Raw genomic sequence first — 19303 nt, 5'->3', positions numbered from 1 at the left:
ATTGCTTTGGCCAGGTTTCGACCTTTGTTCTTCAAATTAAATAATACAATCAAGAATCCTATCTAGTGAACAATCGAGGATTTGGGTGCAAAATTTTCGTGAGCAGCTGAAGAATTCTTACACTTTAGTTCATCATTAGCATTTGGTCATTAAACAAATTGCTCAATATATGCTGGAGTAATCGGTACAGTCTGGTTCTTGGTTATTTCCTCAGCTAACTCCATCATAGGTAGTTAATATAAACTACCACCAACATCCACCAACTATGTATTTGAAGGATATGCCTGAAGGATATGCCCAATGTCCGTTTATTTCTATCATTTCAGTCCTACAACAATTCAATTATTCCAAAAAAATACCAAACTATTCAACCTCTCTGAAACCCAACTTCTGAAACCCAACTTCGTACAAATTTCCCATTCCCATCTCTGCTCTCCCCTAATCGACATATTCATTCGAGTAGTATGTGAAGTTGGAACCCGTCCCAAAACCTGCACTTATCATTTATACACTCTTCGCACCTGTGTGTGCCCCATAAATTCCAATCCCCATAGTTATCGCAGATATAAATGAATCTAAGGATCTTTTCTTGTACCAATAAAACTACAAATCTGAACAAAACAGAACCAAAATGAAAACTCATCTTCTCGCAGTTCCCTCAAAGCGATCCGAGGAAGTCAATTGGTTGAAACCCTTGAGCAACTACTTGCTTTCTACTTATGGTTCCACCAGTGAATACACCGAAGACCTCACAGCCTTCAACAAGTTGAGACAGGACATTCGTGGAGTGAATGCTGATAACACGGGAATCAACCTATACTACAAGTACTACAGCCAGCTTGAGCTACTCGACTTGAGGGTGCCCTTCAATGTAGTTAACGCAAGTAAGAAGATCAACTTCACGTGGCACGATGCCTTCCAACCCTCATTGGTTAATAAGCAAGGAGCCTTGCCGTTTGAGAAGGCCAACGTTCTCTTCAACCTAGGAGCTCTTTTGTCAGAGTATGCCAAAGTAAGATATGAAGAGTCTCAACGCAGTGTTGCTGGAACGGAGGAGGCTTCTACGAAGGAGGCTATCCAGCTCTTTCAACAGGCTGCTGGAATCTACCAGTTTTTGAACGAAAACTTTCTCCATGCTCCCTCCCTAGACTTGAACCAGTCTACAGTTAAGTTTTTGGTCAAATTGATGTTGGCTCAGGCGCAGGAAGTTTTTGTTTTGACGGTTATAACCGGCGATCTTGAAGGAAAGAAGAACTCTTTGGTATCAAAATTGTGTCGTAGTGCCTCCGTTCATTACGAGGAATGCCACAATATGACTTCGTACATATCCAGTTTGGGAAGCAACTTCGACGATTTCGCAGTGGTGGACTCGGAAGACTTAGAAGAAGATTTTTTGGATAAACCGGATGACTCTGACGAGACTACAGAAGCCAGCACTTCCCATGTTCCTGCCAAGCTTGATGCTTCATGGATTGCTACCGTCACCTTGAAAATGCACTATTACAAGTCGTTGTCGTACTACTACAATGCCATGAACTTGGAGGCCGGAAAAAAATATGGTGATGCATTGGCTTACTATACGAAATCGCAGGATATTCTTCACGAGATCAACAGCACCTTGTTGAGAAATATCTCCAAAGCTGGCTCTAATGAAGCATACGAGATTTTAGACAACTACAAGTACCAAAAAGATGCTGTAGGAATCAAATTAACTGATTTGACAAAGGATAATGACTTAATCTACCATGAAATAATACCATCTTTGGTGACCTTGCCAGACATCAAGCCATTGGATAGTACAAAGGTCATCCCTATAACTCAGAATACGACGTTCCAGGAGATAAATGACCACAACTATAACAATTTCATGAGCAATGTTGTTCCCGTGAATATCCACGAATTGTCCAGTTTTTACTCTGAAGAAAAGTCACAGTTCCTTAGGAACGAGTTGGATGCTGTTGATGTTTCGAATGAGGAGATTTCGTCTGTTTTGGAATACTTGAAATTGCCTAAGGCCTTGGTAACTATCAAGGAATTGATAAATAGCACAGAAAACTCTGACACAGACTCAAGTGGTAGTTCTATCGACCCCAAAATTGAAGCCATCGCCAATGAAATCTCGTCGGAGTATGCCAATGATCAATTGAATAGGCAAAAAATTTCCCAACTTAGGAAGGAAATCTATGAAAATATTTCACAGAGCGAAGAAATAGCTTCCAAGCAGGTTTCAGAGTCGTTGACTAGTTTTAAGATGGATCTTGTGAAGATCAAGAAATCGCTATATGATGCCACTAATTCGGATAACCAACTTTTCGGCTTAATCAATGACGACTCTCAAAGTTTGTATGCTCTTTTGGGAAAGGGTTCGAATTCCGAAGAGCTCAAGAATCTCTTCAAGACTTCTTCTGATAAGTCACAAGCTTCGAAGCCGGACATCAGTTTGCTAGACATGATAGATACAGAAGTCAAGTCACCTAAAGACCAGATTCTCTCGCAAATCAAAGTCTTGGAAGATATATTGCACGACTTAAATGTGATCAAAGCCAACAAGACCAAGTTAGTTGAGACGTTGAAGAAGGAAATTCATAATGACGATATTTCAGACATTTTGATTTTGAATAGCAAGATGAAGTCTACAAATGAAATCAAAACACTTATATTCCCAGAAGAGTTGAAGAAATTCCAGCCATACAACGAAGAGTTAGATAAGTTGATCCAGAAGGAAAAGTCCTTTGTCAATGATTTGAGGACCGAATGGGGCAAACTTTCTTCTGATCCTGAGATCAAAAATATCCAATCATCGAAGGCATCCAAAGATCAATTGGTAGCTAGTCAAAGTGCAAGAATCACCTCTTTCTACAACGACTCCTGGAAAAAGTATTCTTTGGGTTTGAAGAGAGGTTCTCAATTCTATGCTGGTTTACTAGATTCGGCCATTAATTTGAAAGGAAATATCCAAAACGAAGCTGACCGAGCTGCTATTAAACCAAGGTCATCGTTGACTAGTAGTTTCGATGGTTTAAGTTTGAACCAACAGCCACCTCTACCACCCCAACAACATTATCAGCAACAACCTCAGCAGCAAACCCCGTCAGCAGCTCCGGGTCAGTATGAGTATTTTGATCGTTACTCAGCACCTCAGCGACAGAATACACAGCCTTTGGGTTCACCTTCTGTCAGCCAGTATTCGATGCCATCGCAAACCGCACTTAGCCGTCAGAATTCTCAACCTATGGTTACACCTCCATTTGCTAACCAATATGGCCAACCATCGTCTCAGAATCAGAACCAACATCAACAGCCTCAACATCCTCAACAAAGACCACAGTATGGTCAACCTACAAACTCGTATAATCAACAAAACCAATATTACAACACTCCTCCAAACGTCTCTCTGCCGGCTCCAGGCTCATCCTACGATACAGCAGCACAAGCTCCGCAGCGTAGTTCAACTGGAGGAAGTTTTGCTGGTTATTCTGAAGCTTCTACTGGTGGATACCATAGAGCTCCTCCCGTTCCACCAAAGAATATCGACCAGCAACCACTGGGTGGACGTTCTGCGCCTCCTTTGCCTCCACAGATTCCACACTATGGCCAGCCATCACAATTCCATTCATATGGTCAGCCGCAGCCTGGCAGCGACAATGGCCAGGGAAGACCTCCACAGGCTAACCAAGCTTATCAACAAGCTTACCAACAGCAGCCTTCTCAGGGCAACGGAGGAAACGACCCCAACAACCCTAACGGTAGCAACTTGATCTACGACCAGCCTTCGAAGTACCTGCCAAATATGTACAATTTCTTTTCCAACAATTAGGAGCAGTAGAATGCGAGCATGGCACTTGAAGTAGAATGTGGGGAGATGAGTCTATATAGAGATGGACATTACGGTGAAGCTAAGTAAATACGATAAATGAGAACACAAAAATTCACAAGAAAAACCGAAAGCAATATACATACCACAAGAGTTCTTTAACATATACAATAAGTCCATATAAATGATATTTTCATCTTGTCTTTAATCTACTAGATATACTTTTTGCAAATTGCAACCGTCTATACATACCTGCATATAACGGACATATAGCTAGAGCTAATTTTTGAAAATAGAAAAGCGAATTTATGAACAATGACTGTAGAATAGTTGGACTTTTTATTGGAATACGAATTCTAAGATTGTGTGTCAGAGAAGCAAGCACACAAGCTGAGAGCCCTTTTTTCCTTTTCAGCTCTGGCTGTTTCTGTAAGGCAAGTTGAGCACCTCCTTTTTCAAACACGGTCGGAAAATTGTGCCATAACCTTTCCGTTTTGGGAAAAATGTCAATAAAATATTGGAGTTAACCGAAAATGCTTCTAAAAATTGCATGAAAAACGTCGCGCGTCCCAAATGTCGCAGAGATCGGCATGTTACGAGAATTTTTTTTATTGCAAAAAACGCAAGGCTTTGCTTTTGTTTTTCGGCACTGGATCACGACATTTTTGTAGGTTTATATATATATTGCATTTTCTAGCAAAATTTGTCTACGGGTCTAGGAGCTGTTTTTCTTCTATTGTCATTCTTAGTGCCATTTTTCTTTCGCTGTTAACCTACAGTCGTAGTTGGCATTGTTTCCATTCGCTAGCAAAGTTTCTGAGTCGAGATCAAATCGTTAGATCAGATTCGCTACAATCGTTTTCCAGCCTATAGTCTGAAACATCTACACATACCATATCATAGCATAGCTAATAATACCAGCATAGCCATAGTTGGCCGCATCTACTACTGAGATACATTTTATACCGTCAACTGCTTTGCTTTGAACATAAACTTCATCTTCTACTATTTCAGTCTCATATATAGTTCATATGTTCTTTTCCAGCACATCTAAATTGGGCCTTGTGTCCTTGATGATGTTCCTTATTTCGAGGACCATGGCCGTCTACACCTGTAACGAAACCGTTACGTGTCCAGAGTCGGCTCCTTGTTGTTCCCAGTACGGTGAATGTGGTACTGGTGCCTACTGTTTGGGTGGTTGTGACGTTCGTTTCTCGTTCAACTTATCGTCATGTATGCCTATGCCCAGAATGAGCTCGTTCGAAACCAACTTCACCGACATAGACTCGGTCGAAATCCAGACTGAATATTTGGGTAACTCTTCTGAGTCAGACTGGGTGTACACTGGCTGGGCTGCTACTCATGATGATGCTCTTTTGTTACAAATGCCCAAGAATTCGTCCGGTACCGTTCTTTCCTCTACCAAATACTTGTGGTACGGAAAGGTTTCGGCTACTCTTAAAACTTCTCATGACACTGGTGTGATCACTGCCTTCATTTTGTACTCAGATGTCAAGGATGAAATCGATTATGAATTCGTTGGTTACAACTTGACCAGTCCCCAAACTAACTTCTATGCCTTGGGGATCTTGAACTATACCAATGCAGGCAATGCTTCGTCTACTGATACTTTTGAAAACTGGCACGACTATGAATTGGACTGGAAGGAAGACTCAATTACCTGGTCTATTAACGGTAAACAAGTTCGTGTGTTGAATAAGGCAGACACCTGGAACGAAACTTCCAAGAGATACAACTTCCCCCAGACTCCTTCAAGAATCCAGATGTCTTTATGGCCCGGTGGTGGTGCCGGTAACGGTATTGGTACGATTGCATGGGCCGGTGGTGCTATCAACTGGGATTCGGAAGATATCCAACAATACGGCTACTATTATGCGTACTTGAAGTCTGTCTCCGTTGAAGCTTATGATTTGCCAGATGGAGTCAAACTGGACGGTTCTAAAAAGGCAAGTGAATATAATGCCTTCCTTTACAACGCAACTGGTCTTGTAAACGAAGATGATGTCTATTTGACCAACAAGAAGACTTGGTTGGGAAGCAACAATGCTACTGGGTTTAACCCCCAAAATGATAAAGACCCAAAGGTGGTCTCGGCCAAGAACAAGACCTCGACCATTGTCACCAGCAGTGGTTCTACTAAGATTACCAAGACCACTACTATTAAGGACTCCACTACTTCAGCTAAGGCCAATGTTCCACAGGCAATGACAACCGATGTTAACACTGAAGCTGCTGAAACAGAAACCACTTCTGAATTCACAGGTGGATTCGTCCAGAACTCAAAGCAAACCGCCACCTCTTCTCCAAATTCCGCTAGTTCTTCTGGCTCGTCGTCTAATGACTCTCCATCTACAACCTACAAGAGTATCATCGGCTTGACCATCGGTCTCGCTGCAGGCTTTGTAGCTTTCATAGCTTAGCTTGTTATATAGAAAAAAAAGGATAAGGATAATGAATTGTCCTTAAATTAATGAAAGTATAAAGTTTAATAATATAAAACTTGAAGAAATTAAGTGAAAAGGGCCGAATAACTAATGAAAATAATAAAAGCTTTCAAAAAGGCTTGTAGGAGACCAGAGAAACTTCAAGAAAATGTAAGAGAATTAAAAGAATTATGAAACTTCTATTAAGAATATCTGAATTTGAATATTAATACGGATAACAGTTTGATAAAGATTCGAACATCTTTAAAAGTCCAGAACCAGAAACATCTTATCCAGAAGCATTCTTAACTACAGAAATAAGAAATTGATACTCCTAAATCGCAAGTCTTCGACATTATGGCCATTTTTCGATCTGATTTACATGACACAAAGACACCGATCTGAAATCAAGACTCTTAATGGAGCATGGAATTCTTCAGGCTGGTTTCACCACACAAACCATTGACTTGAATTAGAACAGAAACTCCTCATTGGGAGTTGTATGATCCTACATATATATAAAATAGGTCAACCGACCCAAACCAGCAGTATGCCATTACTTTTCTATAATTCATAATAGATCACGAGTCACGTGACTAAATGAAAAATTAGGCGTGTCTTCCAGATTTCGTGAGAACAACAAATTGACCACCGAATACTTTTTCAACCTTCCGCTCTTTGTTTACCACCGATTTCTGGCAGCTGGATAGTGATCATAACAATTGATCTCCTCTAGACTCTATAGAACGTTGCAAGATCGTCGTAACAGTTTTTCGAAGTTTTCGGATTCTTCAAGTTACGATTACGATTTTTCAGTTTCTGTGTGTCCAGATCTATTAGCTAGTAGACATCATGAAGATGCTCACCAAGTTTGAGTCCAAGTCGTCCCGGGCTAAGGGAGTGGCTTTCCATCCCAAGAGACCTTGGGTTTTAGTCTCGTTGCACTCTTCCACCATTCAGTTATGGGATTACCGTATGGGAACGTTGATTGACCGATTCGAGGATCACGTTGGCCCTGTTAGATGTGTAGACTTCCATCCAACGCAGCCTTTATTTGTTTCAGGAGGTGATGATTATTCGATTAAGGTCTGGTCTTTGAATACGCGTAAGTGTATTTTCACGTTGAACGGGCATTTGGATTATATCCGTACTGTTTCGTTCCATCACGACTTGCCTTGGATCATTTCGTGTTCTGATGACCAGACAATCCGAATCTGGAATTGGCAGAACCGTCAGGAAATCGCCTGCTTGACTGGTCACAACCACTACGTGATGTCTGCGCAGTTCCATCCAACAGAAGACTTGATTGTGTCGGCTTCGTTGGATCAGACTGTGAGAGTCTGGGACATTTCGGGCTTGCGCAAGAAGCACTCAGCTCCTACCTCGTCCATGAGATCGTTTGAAGACCAGTTGCAGAGACAGCAGTTGCCCCAGCAAGATATTTTTGGTAACGTAAACGCCATTGTGAAGTACGTATTAGAAGGACACGATAAGGGTGTCAATTTCGCTTCCTTTCATCCTACGTTACCTTTGATTGTCTCTGCTGGTGATGACCGCGTTGTCAAGTTGTGGAGAATGAGCGACACGAAGGCATGGGAGGTCGATACGTGTCGTGGACATACTGGCAACGTCTTGAGTGCAGTTTTCCACCCACACGAGGATTTGATTCTCTCTGTTTCAGACGACAAGACCATCAGAGTCTGGGACTTGAACAAGAGAGTGCCTATCAAGCAGTTCAGAAGAGAACTGGATCGGTTCTGGTTGATTGCTTCTCACCCAACTATCAACTTATTCGCTGCGTGCCATGATTCTGGAGTAATGGTGTTCAAGTTGGAAAGAGAAAGACCAGCCCATACCATCTCTCAGAACAAGCTCTTGTATGTTAATGCGGAGAAACAGGTTCAATCATACGACATCCAGAGAAACGAGAACTCGTTGCCAATGTTGTCGTTGAAGAAGATCGGTAAGACCTGGTCCTTCATGAGAACCATGTCCTACAACCAATCTGACAACTCTATCTTGGTGACTCATGGTGAGGGGGACAACTCGAACTACGCTTTGATCTCCTTACCTAAACACGTAACCGGTGCTATTGAACCTACAGACGTCAGACAAGGTGAAGGTAACTTTGCCTGTTTCATAACCAGAAACAGATTCATCAGTTTCATCAAATCGTCCAAGACTTTACATGTTAAAGACATGAACAATAACATCACCAAGACCATTCAATTAGACTCCTCAGTAACTGATGTATTGTATGGTGGTCCCGGTAGAGTTTTGTTGGTCAAGAGCCACTCGATCACCAACTATGATGTTCAACAGAGAAAGGAGTTATCTGAACTCAGTGTTAACAACGTAAAATACGTATCGTGGTCGAATGATGGCCAGTACTTGGCATTGTTATCTAAACATACTATCACCATAGCCAACAAAGACTTGGAATTGATCACCTCCATGCATGAAACAATCAGAATCAAGAGTGCTGCATGGGATGACTCTGGAGTCTTGTTGTACTCAACGTTAAACCACATCAAGTACACCTTGTTGAATGGTGACAACGGTATCATCAAGACTTTGGAAAACACCTTGTACATTACCAAGATTGTACAAAGACAGGTTTACTGTTTGAACCGTAGTGGTGAAGTTGAGGTTATCACCATTGACCCAACTGAATACAGGTTTAAGAAGTCGTTGGTCAACAAGAACTTCAACGAAGTTTTGAGAATTATCAAGAACTCCAACTTGGTCGGCCAAAATATCATCGCCTACTTGCAGAAGAAGGGCTACCCTGAAGTTGCTTTGCAGTTTGTCCAAGACCCTGAGACCAGATTTGAATTAGCCTTGGAATGTAGCAACTTACAAGTAGCTCTTGAACAGGCAAAGATCTTGAACAACAACACCATCTGGGAGAAGTTGGGTGACGAGGCATTAAACCAAGGTAACTTTGAAGTAGTTGAGTTTGTTTACCAGCAGTTACATTTGTTTGACAAGTTATCATTCTTATACACGTACAAGGGTGATAAGGAAAGATTGAGCAAGATGTCCACTATTGCCGAACACCGTGGTGACTATTCCGCCTTGGTCCAGAATACTTTGTACAACAATGATATCAAAAAGAGATGCGAAGTGTACATTCAAGGTGGTATGTTACCATTGGCTTATGTATTGGCTAAATCAAATGGTCTAGTTGAATTGGCTAAGCAGATCTTGGAGGAAGCTGGTGTAGAAGAAAAGGATGTACAATTGCCAGAGATTGGTGAGGTAGTTCCATTGCCTGAACCTCTTGCTGAGCCTATAGGCAACTGGCCATTGAAGGAGTCGTCTTTGTCCTTCTTTGAGAATGCCCTTTTGAATGGTCAGGTCGAAAACTTGTCGATTGAAGAAGACAAGGCTGTAGAGCAGTTTGAAGACGCATCGGCATCTATTGCAGACTTCAATGATGAAGATGAAGTCTTCGAGGATGACGCGGGAGCCTGGGATTTGGACGATGACTTGGACATTCCAGAAGATGAAGCTCCTGTTATTGATACTGCCTTCCCAGCTGCTCCTACTGCCGAGGGAGAGATTGGATACTGGCTCCGTAACGTCAAAACTGCTGGTGGTTATGCTGCTGCGGGTGCATTTGATCAGGCAGCTTCGTTATTGAACAAGCAATTGGGATTGGTGAATTTCGAGCCATTGCGTAAGAACTTTTTTGAAGTGTACTCATCTTCAAAGTTGTACTTGCCAGGTATCGATGACTTGCCACCAATGAAGAACTACATCAGACAAGACAACGACGAAGATAACCCCAGCAAGTTCAAGCCGTTTGTTCCTGGATATGACAAGTTGGAAGAACGTTTGGCTGTAGGCTTCAAACATTTCAATGCCAACAACTTGGAAGACGCCATAGCCCAGTTCAGAGACATTATCTACAGCATTGTGTTGTTGACCGTTGAAGATGATGAACAGGAAGCCAAGTGTAGGGACGTATTGACTTTATGTCGTGAGTATATCTTGGGATTGTCAATTGAATTGGCCCGTCGTGCTTTGGATCCAGACGATATCCAACGTAACTTAGAGTTGGCTGCTTACTTCACCAAAGCCGAACTTCAGAATCCTCACAAGCTCAATGCATTGCAAGTGGCCATGACACAAGCATTTAAGCACAAGAACTTTGCCAGTGCCTCCTACTTTGCAGATGAAATCTTGAAGCTTTCTCCTTCTGGCCCCAGAGCCGAACGTGCACAAAAAGTCAAGACTAGAGCCGACACCATTGCCAGCGATGCTGTCGATATCAACTTTGACCCCTACGCCGAATTCGACATTTGTGCTGCTACCTACACTCCTATCTTCCGCGGCGAGCCTTCTGTTACCGAAGAGTTGGTTGGTGCAAAGTACAAGCCTGAGTACAGGGGCACCCTCTGTAAGATCACCGGAATCACTCAGGTTGGAGCCCAGGCCTCAGGTTTGCGCATAATAGGGTAGACTATGTTGTTTGATTTTTAAAAGCTATTTTATATACATTTATGTGAAAATGACTTGTAGAGAAGCAGGAAAGCAAGTAAACAATATTAATGTATAGTAGATAGACGTAGCAAACATATACCATTTCACTGTGGCAAGATGATAGGAAAGAGGAAGATTATGGAGGCACCAGAGATTTGTGTCGAGCACTATAAAGATTGGACTTGATAGAATGCGCAAAAAAGGTATAAAGAAGAGAAAGAACGAGAGTATACTACTATAGTAGAATATTTGAATGAACAACAATAGCGATAGTAAAAGTAAAGAAAATAGGAGTTTCTAAAAGGAGTTTCTAATATGGCAAAATAGGTGGTCTCTTTAGGAAAGAGATCACGTGCGACGCCCGTAAATCATTTTTTCGAAACTTTCTTTTCCCGAGAGCCAGCTGTGCAACGGAGTAAATTCTGAAAGGCTTGCGGATGAAAAATTGCTGAAATTTCAAGTAAACAACATTTCCAGATAAGATACAATAGAGGCAAAAAATGTCGAACAAAGAAGAGGCTTTGAAGCTCAAAGATCAGGGCAATGCTCTTTTGAAAGAACACAAATTTGACCAGGCTATCGAAGCCTATACCAAGGCCATTGAGTTGGATCCAGAGAACGCTATCTTCTATTCCAACAGGGCTCAAGTCAACATCAAGTTGGAAAACTATGGTTTAGCCATTATTGACTGTGACAAGGCCCTAGAAGTTGATCCCAACATGATGAAGGCTTATTACAGAAAGGGTGTTTCCCAGATGGCTATATTGAAGCACAAGGAAGCCCAAGGTAACTTCAAGATCATTTTGAAAAAGTTGCCCAATGATAAGTTGACGTTGGAAAACTACAAGCAGTGTACAAACTACTTGAAACGTCAGGCGTTCGAACGAGCCATTGCTGGTGACACAAAGATCTCAATCATCAACAGCATCGACTACGAAGGAATCCAGATTGAAAAGTCCTGGACAGGCCCCAGCTTGAGCATCCACGCAACAAAGCCCAAAGACGATAAGTCCGATGTCCATGTAGATATTGAGGGATTGGACATCGCTTACTTGAAGAATATGATCGAGTTGTTCAAGAAGGATGGCAGATTGCCTAAGAAGCATGTTTTTGCAATCATTGCTAAAGTGCACGAACTCTTCAAAAGCGAAAAGTCCATGGTAGAAATATCGTTGCCACACCCAGGATTGACCGGAGAAGGATCTCCAGATGAGATTTTGCTAGAAAATGGTAAGAAGTTAACAGTGGTAGGCGATACTCACGGACAGTTTTACGATGTTTTGAACTTGTTTCACAAGTTCGGTCACGTAGGGGAAGATCATATCTACTTGTTCAATGGTGATTTTGTAGATAGAGGCTCGTGGTCTTGTGAGGTCGCTTTGTACTTGTACGTATTAAAGATAATATTCCCTCGATCCGTGTACATAAATAGGGGGAATCACGAAACCAGCGACATGAACAAGACGTACGGGTTTACTGATGAATGTGAATTCAAGTACAACAAAAAGATCTTTGAAGCTTTCTCTGAATCCTTCGGAGCTTTACCTTTAGCAACTCTCATCAACCGTTCGTACTTGTGTATGCACGGAGGTCTTTTCTCTAACGACCATGTCACCTTGGACGATCTCAAAAACATAAACAGATTCCCCATTTCAGGTTCTTCTCAACCTCCCAGAGAAGGTCTAGCCATGGAATTGTTGTGGACAGACCCCCAACCATCTAATGGCCGTGCTCCTTCTAAAAGAGGTATTGGTATGCAATTCGGACCCGATATCACCGAGAGATTCTGCTTGAGCAACAAGATCAGAAAGGTGTTGAGATCGCACGAAGTAAGAATGGGCGGCGTAGAACTGGAACACAATGGAAGATTGATCACAGTGTTCAGTGCTCCTAACTACTGTGACTCGACGGGTAACTTGGGAGGTGTGGTTCATTTTACGGTGAACAAGGACTACGACTCCGAAAAGGACAATGGAGAAGGATTTAGACAAGTCGAAGAAAGCAACTGTCCCTGGACTTTGGAAACAGAAACCTTTGATGCTGTGCCACATCCAGACATTAAGCCAATGGCATACTCCAAAGGGGGCTTTGGCTTCTGACTGCATTATGTATTATAACGATAGAGTAGACTGTATCATATAATGATAGTAATATTGAAATCAAAGATAGTAAACAATGATAATTTACAATTTAAGAAACAAATCACCCCATCAAGTCGTGGTACAGCGGATTTCGAAATGGGTGCAAATTTTAAATGCATTATAATTTTCCGATATATACAGGAAAAATATTCTAATATGGTAGCTAGAAATTGCTCTATTTTTCAATTCTGCAATTGAACAATTAATCTTTTCTTTACAGAAAGATGCAACCAGAGAGAACCAACACAGCTGACGAGGAAGACGATGACGAACCGGATGAATGGGACCAACGTATTATGAATACCGGTTGTCACCAAGAGAACTTGGCTTTACAACTCTGTCATGCTGACACTGGAGACTGGAGACAATGTACCAAAGAAATGGAAGCTTTCAGAAAGTGCTGGGCTGCCAATAACAATAACGAGAGAACACTGACTGTTGATAATGATGAACAACAGTGAAAAATGTATAAAGTTAGCTTATTTGTATGACTACGACCTGTAAATAGTTATGACCTATGATGTATGCCAATACAATCTATAATGTAAGAATCTGATTGAAAGAGAGGATTGACATATTTGGTTGACACCATGATGTAGTTTCATTGAAGTTTCAGATACATATTCCAAAGAAGAAGCTTGGCCCACGTCCACCCAATTCCTGGATTTCTTCGATTCCAAGTGCTTACAGTGGCATACTTCTTAGAGGATTGTGTTCATCTTCAAGTTTTCACTTTTCTCTGTTTGTCCCAAAAATTTTGTATTTATTGGGAATGCAGTCGATTTTGTTTGTGATTTAACTTCATGGGCCTATCTGTGTTGCTCTTCATAGTGGGTGCTTTCTTTTCCAAGACAGCTTCCTTTCCATTGTTCCAGCTTGGGTCTTTTCTTGTTCTTACTTTATTCTTTCAGATTTAGGGCTCACAAGATCGTGTTCGATTGGTTTGTTTCGGATATATCTGCTGAATTCAAATCAATGCTTCTGAGCTGTACAATTCAATAACACTACTTGTAGTCAATGCTCTATACTAAATGTAGACCATTCGTTTCTATCTCCATAGCTTCGGGGTTTGACATCTCTACACCTATCACGAAAGACTCTATGAGGAGATCTAATCGACTTAATTGGCTCCCACCAGCCGAGGTATTTGTGTCGAAATCTTTGGACCAGATACTCTACAATATGATTATAGAATCCAGAGTACGAATTCAAGAAAGATGGCAATATCGAATTATTAACTGCTGTGAAATCAAGAGAGCTCAGTTTTGCATACTGAAAATCAACTTTCCAGTGCGATAAACATATTTATAAACAATAAGATCTGCTAAAATTCATACTAATCACAATTCCTCAAAAACAATATTTGAATTGTACTACTTGAAACTACAAATGACAGATGGCAGATGCTTCAGATTCAACTTCGGATCTGAGCCCAGCTTCCAGCTTTTCACTTTCTGAGATCTTTCCTGAGACTCGCTATGAACCACAGAAAATAGAGCCTCTGATCGCACTTGAGTCTGAGTCTGAGTCTGGTCTGTCAGACCAGGAAAGACTGCTTGGCAGTCTACATAGTGATGGCAGAGTCTATCGTGACGAAACGGAATTCCAAGAAGAACTTCATAGATTAAAAACAAAGAGCTCACAAAAGTTCAGAACTAAATGGGAAGAAATACTTGCTAAGTATTCGTCTATAGACGATGAAAAGGAAAGCGACGAGATAGACCTAGCCACGGGAAAAATCGTGGTAGACAATGGCCATTTGAGGTCGTTACATGATGGAAATGGACGAATGGGAAACGTCAATATTGACGGTAATATCTGGGCCATGTCATACGATATCGATAAGGATTTCTCACGAATGAGGAAACGAGAAGTTACAAAAAAGGAAAGGAAAAGAGAATTGAAACTTAGACTCAAACAACAAAATTTGTTTCATATACATAGTAACAGCGATTACAACTACGATAATGGCTCAAACCGCCTCAAGCGAGCACCGTTAGAAGATAATCTTCTCCAATTGAATCCTTCGCCTACAAAAAAATCTAAGTCAAAACCAGTCATTGGGTCAAGACTGTCAAGTCCAGTTAGAAGCGAATATGATTCACCTACAAAGAAAAGAATACCGTCACATAGTATACATCTAGACTCTTCATCTCCCAAACCAGAAGCAATTAAGCGTGGTTCGTACTTTGAATTATCGCCAACTAGGCAAGACGCCAGGAAATTGGTTAGTTCTTCACGTACAGCTTCCGTAGAGACAGAACTTTCATTTGTCCAATCTGACGACGATCTCGAGAGTGAAACGTCTCAAACGTCACAAGTAGAATCACTGGAAAATGACCTTCTTATGAATGAATTTGATACTGATCCAAACCAGCACAAATTGTCATATAATTGTAAGACTCGTTCAGACTCACAACAAGATAAAGAAGAAAGCTCAGACTCAGACAGTTTTGATGATGAGTATCTGATAATCAGCGAGCCTTACTTTCTTAAACAGCGTGGCGAACAGGGTACTATTTACGAGTGTGCTTTTTTCGGTTGCTCATATTGTACAGGGAACAAACTCCTATATCAGAGTCATCTACTATTGAAACATTCACTAGAATTGTATCTGCTAGGATACCCTGTAGAATCACGAGAAGAGAATAACAGTGGTTTGACAATTTCAACTGATGAACGTGACAAGGTCTTAAAGCATTTTCCTATTACGTATGCTATTCCTCCTCTTCCAAGTTCCAGTAATGGCCAAGTCTTTGATTGTTCAAGACTTGACTGTGGCAGGAAATGCCAGCGTTTCTTTCTTACAGAGGAGGACCTATCAGAGCATGAAAATGCTGAAACTAGTCAATGCTCATGGCGGACACAAGTACTATTGTGCCCTCTATTGGGCTGTGGGTATATAACAGAAGGTGGATATTTGGAATGGAGAGCACACTTTATTAAACAGGGACATCACATCGAACCAGAAACAGGATTTAAGTTCACTGAACATAGAAATGATGCAGAGGCGAAAGCAAGTAACCATATTAAACGAGAGCATTATGATACGAATTCACTTGACAAAGGTTTGATATTCAGTGATGATATTAACGTACTATTCAGCGATAATGATGACTTTGATAGTCCAGCAGATGATGAAAATACGGATGTCGAAGAAGATGGTATTGAAGAAACGGGCGATGAAGAAACGGGCGATGAAGAAACGGGCGATGAAGAAGCAAGCGATGAAGAAGCAAGTGATAAAGAAGTAGGCAACGATGAAACAGGCAACGAAGAAACAGACGATGACAAAATCAAAGAGCTTAATCATGTACATAATGAAACTCTCTACTCATTGCCAGTGAAACAGACAAGACAAGTCACCATCACTCAAACACCCAAGTTTGACCATTCATTGGAAGTATCAGACTTGGCTCCAGAGGTTAGTTTTGAAGGGTATGAATCCATAGAAGAATTGTTTTCAAACTAGATACAGAAAATGTTATATTTAGTGTATATATATGTAATGATATTTTTGGATAATTAGAAATGTACTAATTTTGTCTATTTACAGGAACATTTCGAATATATACGAATATTCAAGCGGTAGCCTCGTCGTCATTCAACTCATACTTCTTGCCCTTGGCCAGTGGTCTACCTTTAAAGGCATCAGTACCCTTGATGTACTTGTCGAAGGCATCGTTTCTTTCGGCAAAAGGACGTGGTCCCACCAATCTGATCATATCTTCTCTGGTCAACACTTCCTTCTTGTACAATTCTTCAGCAACCTTGTCTACCAAGTCGATCTTTTCCGTCAATAATTTGTGACAGGCAATGTAAGCTTCATCAATGAAACTTTTAATTTCAGTGTCAATTAGCCTGGCTGTAGACTCAGAGTAGCTGTTGTGAACTTTGAACCCGTTACCGTCATCTCCGGATTCATAGCAGATATTTCCAAGACTCTCGGACATTCCCAACTTCAACACCATCTGTTGAGCCATTTGTGTGACCTTTTTGAAGTCGTCGGAAGCTCCACTGGTAACAGTTTCAAAGTGAAGCTCTTCACTGACTCTTCCACCCAAAGCCATTGTCATTCTGTGCATGAACTGTTCCTTGGAAATCAAGTACTGGTCCTTAGGAAGGTATTGCGCATATCCCAAAGCCCCTTGGCCCCTGGGTATGATCGAGACCTTCACTAAAGGATCAGCAAACTCTAAAAACCAACCACATATAGCATGACCGGCTTCATGATAAGCAACAGTCTTTTTTTCTTCCAAGCTGAGAACACGGGATTTTCTTTCTAAGCCAGCCACTACTCTCTCGATGGCTTGTTCAAAATGGTACACATCTACGGAAGTGGCATCTTCTCTTGCAGCAATCAAAGCTCCTTCGTTGCAACAGTTGGCAATATCAGCACCAGCAAAGCCCGGGGTCAACGCACTCAATCTTCCAGCCAAATCGTCAATAGCTTTGGATTTCAACTCTTGGTATTTGGCAAAATCAATATCCTTTTGTGTAGCTTTGATGTCTTCGTCGCATTTCAATGTCAACTTGGCTAAATGGACCTTAAATATTTGCTTACGCCCATCAATGTCTGGGGTGTCGATAGAAATATGTCTGTCGAATCTACCAGGTCTCAACAAGGCTTTATCCAAGATGTCTGGACGATTGGTACCAGCCAAAACGACTACATGGTCTCCGCTTTCAAAACCATCCATTTCCACTAACAACTGGTTCAAGGTATTTTCTCTTTCATCATTACCTCCAATCTTTCCATTACCTCTTTCTTTACCAATAGCATCAATTTCATCCACGAAAATGATCGAAGGAGCCATTTCTCTAGCGGTCTTGAACAAATCACGAACACGTGAAGCTCCTACACCTACAAACATTTCCACGAATTCAGAACCAGACACGGACAAAAATGGTACTCCGGCTTCTCCAGCAGTAGCTTTTGCCAAAAGAGTCTTACCAGTACCTGGTGGTCCAGACAAGATGGCACCTCTAGGAATCTTTGCACCTAATCTCTCGTACTTCTTGGGATCTTGTAAGAACTTGACAAATTCCATGATTTCTTCTTTCGACTCGTCACAGCCAGCTACGTCTTTAAACTTGATTTTGACTTCAGTTTCCTGGTTAAACAACTTAGCCTTGGACTTTCCTATCTTGAAGATGCCTCCAGGACCGCCAGCACCTCCATTCTGAGTGGTTCTTCTCATCGTTAAATACCACAATCCACCAATTAACAACACTGTGGGCAAGATGGGCAATACGTAGTTGAGCCATGAACCTCGTTCTTCGTAAACAATGGGCAATCTTTCGTTCACAGAGATTCCAAGCTTGTCCTGAACTATTTTCATTTCTTCCTCAAAGAATTCTACAGAGCCAATAGTGAAAACTACAGCTGGGGTTCCACCCAAAGTCTGAAAGGTTTGATCGGAAACAGCACCAGCAATCAATTCAGCTTCTACAGCAAATCTGTTGATCACAGTTAACTTGGTCACGAGACCTCTCTCAAGATAATTTGTCTTGAAGTCCTGGAACGATAATTCATTCTTTTCACGATCACCAGAAAGAACGTAAATGGTTAATACGACAGTGAAGATTGTCGACAAGATTGCATAACGAGCGATAGTCTTACTGTCTAACTGGTAGATTTTTATATTGTTGGGGTCTATCTTAGGGTTCTCTTTCTTTAACCTTTCCTTGATTTCTTCGCGTAAGTCCTTTTCCTCTTTATCCATTTCTTTCTTCTTTGGCTTTTCCTCTTTCTTGTCGTCATTCTCTTTGTCCTTGAGAGTGATCTGGGAGTTCCTGAATAGTAAATGGCTGTTGAGCGATGAGAATGCCCTCACTTGCGAATTTTTCACTATGGAAGTTGGTATGTGAATTTTGCTGAAAACACCACTTCTAGTGCTACGAGAAAGCAAACCACGAGAGGCAAAATTGATAGACCGCACCAGCACCGGCGAAGTCGTGCCTCTTATTATACGAACGGAATTGCTTATCAACATGACATACGAAACTGAATTGTGAAGGTCTAAATGGAATTGGAAAATGAAATATGAAAAGTGAGTACGATATATTGTTGGAAAATCGAGTTTTTATTAATATATGTACTAACCGTTGTATAAAATCAAGCTCCACTCTGTCACTATTGTGCAAATGTATTCCTCTAACCTTTCAGAGTTGAAGAAAAGGGAATAGTCTTAAGAACCGTTTAGATTCGAAGATTCTCACATTTGTCGCCATCAGGAAAGGACTGCACATGGAACATTAGCTTAACACTAGCTTCAGTAGGAAAGGTTGTAATTGTATTTGTAGAGCAATCACAATGGGACGATTATATCTGAATGTATGATATCTAACAATACCTTAAGACAATAGTCTATCTATTATAATTGCGAATATGAAAAATGAAAAACTGAATCTTT

At 41.2% G+C, this 19303-nt stretch overlaps 7 protein-coding genes across 7 annotated transcripts; 6 read left to right on the top strand and 1 right to left on the bottom strand. All coding sequences in view use genetic code 12, as the record gives it.

The window, feature by feature from the left end:
• Window positions 1-631: 631 nt before the first annotated feature.
• On the top strand, window positions 632-3817 carry PICST_41332 (protein-tyrosine-phosphatase; the record flags this gene model as incomplete). Its single annotated transcript, XM_001382951.1, has 3 exons — window positions 632-3164; window positions 3426-3620; window positions 3690-3817. 3 exons carry the CDS (start codon window positions 632-634, stop codon window positions 3815-3817), a joined length of 2856 nt encoding a protein of 951 aa, XP_001382988.2.
• A 1094-nt stretch (window positions 3818-4911) lies between these two features.
• On the top strand, window positions 4912-5949 carry PICST_40512 (family 18 glycosyl hydrolase; the record flags this gene model as incomplete). Its single annotated transcript, XM_001382950.1, has 1 exon — window positions 4912-5949. A coding segment is annotated over one exon (1038 nt), but the record flags the coding sequence as incomplete, so codon positions are not given.
• A 1000-nt stretch (window positions 5950-6949) lies between these two features.
• PICST_87280 (coatomer alpha subunit) lies at window positions 6950-10771 on the top strand. The gene has a single exon (XM_001382949.1). The coding sequence runs from the start codon at window positions 7111-7113 to the stop codon at window positions 10723-10725; it is 3615 nt and encodes a 1204-aa protein (XP_001382986.2). The 5' UTR covers window positions 6950-7110; the 3' UTR covers window positions 10726-10771.
• A 478-nt stretch (window positions 10772-11249) lies between these two features.
• On the top strand, window positions 11250-12938 carry PICST_70660 (serine/threonine protein phosphatase). Its single transcript, XM_001382948.1, has one exon. The coding sequence runs from the start codon at window positions 11466-11468 to the stop codon at window positions 12843-12845; it is 1380 nt and encodes a 459-aa protein (XP_001382985.2). The 5' UTR covers window positions 11250-11465; the 3' UTR covers window positions 12846-12938.
• Window positions 12939-13144: 206 nt separating this feature from the next.
• Window positions 13145-13330, top strand: PICST_9984 (Uncharacterized conserved protein; the record flags this gene model as incomplete). The annotated part of the gene is made up of 1 exon (XM_001382947.1): window positions 13145-13330. A coding segment is annotated over one exon (186 nt), but the record flags the coding sequence as incomplete, so codon positions are not given.
• A 953-nt stretch (window positions 13331-14283) lies between these two features.
• PICST_29762 (hypothetical protein) lies at window positions 14284-16359 on the top strand (the record flags this gene model as incomplete). The annotated part of the gene is made up of 1 exon (XM_001382946.1): window positions 14284-16359. One exon carries the CDS (start codon window positions 14284-14286, stop codon window positions 16357-16359), a length of 2076 nt encoding a protein of 691 aa, XP_001382983.2.
• AFG3 (AAA+-type ATPase) lies at window positions 16358-19042 on the bottom strand. The gene is made up of 2 exons (XM_001382395.1): window positions 18790-19042; window positions 16358-18738 (listed from the first exon to the last, which is right to left on the bottom strand). The coding sequence occupies exons 1-2, from the start codon at window positions 18881-18883 to the stop codon at window positions 16469-16471; spliced, it is 2364 nt and encodes a 787-aa protein (XP_001382432.2). The 5' UTR covers window positions 18884-19042; the 3' UTR covers window positions 16358-16468.
• Window positions 19043-19303: the final 261 nt, after the last annotated feature.

The sequence above is a fragment of the Scheffersomyces stipitis genome, chromosome 2, assembly GCF_000209165.1.
Source record: "Scheffersomyces stipitis CBS 6054 chromosome 2, complete sequence".
Lineage (NCBI taxonomy): Eukaryota > Fungi > Ascomycota > Pichiomycetes > Serinales > Debaryomycetaceae > Scheffersomyces > Scheffersomyces stipitis.
Note: the sequence above shows the minus strand (reverse complement) of the source record. Positions and strands in the feature narration are given on the sequence as shown.